Here is a 4,195-nt window from a genome sequence, read left to right on the forward strand (position 1 = left end):
CACGAAGAAATGAGACAGTAATACAGTATTATTTTTCATTATGATAAAATTAAAATAATGAAAATAATAAAATAATATTATCAAAACAAAATTACAACGTACTTCATAGTTCTATTTATATAATTATATAAATATCTTATTAGACGGGTGTCTAGTGGAAAACCGAAATAAAAATAATGATCATGTTCACTTGTCTTGTATACACATATTTTACACCGATAACGGCGATAACGTGTTCGGATTTCACAAGTCACATACTCACATATTATATGGTTCTATAGTTAATAATATCATAAATGATAGCAAAACGATTATTTACATAAATAGTATAATAAACAGTCAATAACTATGTAAAATAATTACAAAATATAGTGTAATATACACTACACAGATATAAAATAGGTACACTCTAATATATAGTAAATATATATTTGAACGAAATAAAAAAAAGGGGGGAGCGCTAATTTCTTAATTGATCATGGGGCGCACCGGGAAAATTCCCGGTGTCCCGGTGGGCCAGTACGGGCCTGATTGAGTACCATTCTACGCTGTTCTATTTCTTTTGCACGTTTCATAATGAAATTTCGATTTATTAATCTACCTATATCATTTTCCAAATTACAACGAAGAACTGCATTTGCAGCATTTTGATGAATAGTCGAATTTTCATGTCGTTCAATATCTTTATAGGGATTATGGTTTGATTTTGCTAAAGCATTATAACCAGAAATAAATTTTGATTCAGAACCAACTGAAAATGCCATACATGTAGCACAATAAAATAATTTAGTGTCGACTGAAAATGAAATCCATTTCCTATTTATTGCATCACCATTGGACAATTTTTTTAAATAAATTCGATCTAATTTCAATTTTCCTACTTCTAAAAATGGCTGAATAGGATGATTTTTCCAAAATTTAAATTTGATATCTGCTGAAATATTTGATGGTGGTGGTATAAAATTTGATAAAGATGGCGTCATATTGTCATTATAAATATTTGAAAGTTCGTTTTGAAATGAGATTACATTTATTTTCATTAGTCCTTTTTCGTGTGAATTACTTTTCTCTAAGTCATAGTAAATAATATAATAACACTAATAACTAATAATAATATTATAAAGTATTTAAAGTTTAAGTCTAAACATTTTCCAATTTTCAAAAAAAAAATCGAGAAAAACAAAAAAAATGTGACGGAAAACGGGAATTTTTACGCAAAACCAGTGTTCGACCAAATCGATTTTTTTTAAATTTTAAATTTAAATTAAATTTATTTTAAATTTTAAATATTTTGTTACATTAGTGTATAAAGTATCATACATATTTTAGTATTTATAAAACATATGAAAAAATAATATAGGCATATTTGAAAAGAGAACCCATGAATTAATATTAAAATCAAAAATTAATTATGTGCTTCGGCATATATTTATGTACAAATATTTCTATTAAAATTTTTGATATTAATTACAATATAGTACATACCATTAATATTATTTTTTATTTCATCAGTCACATTATTATCCTTTTCATTTATTTCCATTATAATACTCGTAGATTCAACATTTTGATTTTTGATTTCATCAGTCACATTATTTTCATTTTCATTTATTTCCATTATAATACTTGTACATTCAACATTTTTGTTTTCCAAATTTGATTCTATTTTTATATAAAAATAATAATTATAAAAAAACCTATACGATTTTCTCTACATCTAATTTATCTATTTCAATTTGAATAACATACCATTTATATTTTTCTTAGTTTCACCGACTGTGCAGTTAATGTTTTCCGGCAAAATTTTATTTATTTCAATTGACTCAGAATCCTTATTTTTTGATATTAATAATTCTAAGTTGGTAAAGTTTAAATGAATAAAAATTTGTATATTTATTTTAAAATAAATACCTAATAATTATTATAACCTAATTGTTATTACCTTGCTGAAAACGTGCAGGTTGAAAATTTAATTTCTTTTGCTTTGGATTATTAGCATCTTCCATTAACTCCTTATGAAATTTCGCAGCTCTTTTTGCTGCTCTCGATTTTGATTTAGGCCCCATTAAAAGTATTTTCGAAAAAATACGAAACACAAAACTAATATAATAATTAAATAATTATAATTCACTTAAAAGTTAAAACACTATAATAATGAGCTCGAGACAAACTTAAAACACATTCTCTCGACACTCGTACGTAACAAATAATGAAATACAACAAACGAATGTGGGAAATGCCGGGTATGTTATCGAATTATCATCGCCGTCTGCAAATATCTGTATAATAATTTATTAATAACTATAATAGTACATATAAATAATATAATATATATATATATAATATAACTTTTTGTTTATGCCATCGACGTTATTACCCGCATAATTATTTGTACGTCATAATGTCGATAACAATTTTACTTATACAATTAAATAGTATTATGGGGATTCCACACTTTTTAGAGTAAAATAGACCTATACGCGATCCAACGTATTAACTTGAGTTTTACTCCTATAATAATTTTGAAAACATATTTGAATTTAATATGAAGTATATTTTGAATCCTTCGAATCAGAATAGTAAAAAAAAAATTGTTAAACTACTTATCTCCATTATAATTTTTAAGAATACAAGTTTTTTTTTCTAAATTTCAAGTGAAGTTTTTTCTTTTTAAGAATAATAAATTAAAAATGTGGCTCGAAAGATTCAAAGTTGATTGAACAACAAAACAAAATTTGTTTTCATAATTATTATCGGAGTAAAACTCAAGTCGGTATGTTGGAATTCGTTTAGGTCTATGATTTACAACATTTCGCGACGAAATAAATTTGTTGTTAGGCATAATGTGACATGTGCATGCGAGTGCGAGTGCGCAACGCTTATCTAGCTCGCCATCGATCGCACTATCGGAAATCTAAATATAATATAACCAGAATTTTACCGATAATGATCGAATATAATTATTGTCGCCGTCGCGCGTCGCTAACTATAATATTATAATAATTAAATAATATATAATATTATATTACATGGCACACGGCACAGGCGCATTCACGCTCAAACCGTCACGTCGATTATCAGATATACTATTAAATAATTATTGTTGTTCTTTTTCCACATTCAAATTTATAACATAATATTTTTACTTTTGAGACAAAAATAGAATAGAAAACTAACTGAATATTACAATACGATTGTTATATTTAATAAAATATATTTCTTTAGGTAGTGATTTATTTAACTATGCTGTATAGTGTATTATGGGGTAACACAGTACAAGGGCCCAGAAACTATAATACGGCTAGGGCCCAGGCAGGAATCCCGGCCCTCCAGCCCTGGCCAGGGCGACCCTGGTAGTAACCCATTATTTGGGTGGACTGTGTTTGCGCCTAAATACTGCATTTGCGCCTATATGCAAAAACCTTTATTGCGCTTAATAAAATTAAAATACGTTAAAATACTTGTTTGCGCCCATTTACGTTACAAATCAATAAATTTGGCAACAACGTTTTCCCAATTATTTTCATTTTTTAACCATTCTGCTACATTGGAAAATTTAATTTCTATATCAGTCGTGACTCGATATACCTTCATAGGCACTTATCTTTAATCATATCTAACATTTTATCTTTGCTATAGACAATTTTTATTACCTAGATAGTCGATATACAGTATTTCTGAAATCTCGACTGCAAGTTAATCAGTCGTTGCCGTACTTCATTTACATTTCAATTACACATTTCTGTTTGATGTATTGTTGTTTCAAAAATGTCAGAAAATAAAATTATATTTGCAAAAAGTGCAAGTAACAATTTTAAAGATTTACTTATTATCGACAGTTTTAAATTTAGAAAAGTTTATGAAAGTATATCTGGTAATGTAACTTGGCGTTGTAAAATGAAATCGTGTTTAGCAAGACTAATTAAAAATGGAAATGTAACTGTAAGTAGCAATTTAAATCATAACCATAATACTGATATAAAAAAATTAAATCGTCAAATTATTCGAAGTGCGTGTAAAAAAAGAGCCAAAGACATGACTGATCGCCCAATTCAAATTATACGTTTTGAAATTACAAAGAATAATTTTTTACACGTTAGATTACGGTGACGTTAAATTAATTCGTGACAGAATGTACCCGTGTAGAAACATACAAACAAATATTCCAAAAAACATTGTTGAAGTTCAAGAATTT

General features: G+C 27.1%; 1 protein-coding gene across 1 annotated transcript; it reads right to left on the bottom strand.

Annotated features, from left to right (window-relative positions):
• Positions 1–476: 476 nt before the first annotated feature.
• Positions 477–2,066, bottom strand: LOC112595283. The gene is made up of 3 exons (XM_025340422.1): positions 1,943–2,066; positions 1,750–1,854; positions 477–1,069 (listed from the first exon to the last, which is right to left on the bottom strand). Exons 1-3 carry the CDS (start codon positions 2,064–2,066, stop codon positions 477–479), a joined length of 822 nt encoding a protein of 273 aa, XP_025196207.1.
• Positions 2,067–4,195: the final 2,129 nt, after the last annotated feature.

The sequence above is a fragment of the Melanaphis sacchari genome, unplaced genomic scaffold (assembly GCF_002803265.2).
Source record: "Melanaphis sacchari strain LSU unplaced genomic scaffold, SCAv2.0 Contig268_pilon_pilon, whole genome shotgun sequence".
In the NCBI taxonomy this organism is placed as follows: Eukaryota; Metazoa; Arthropoda; class Insecta; order Hemiptera; family Aphididae; genus Melanaphis; species Melanaphis sacchari.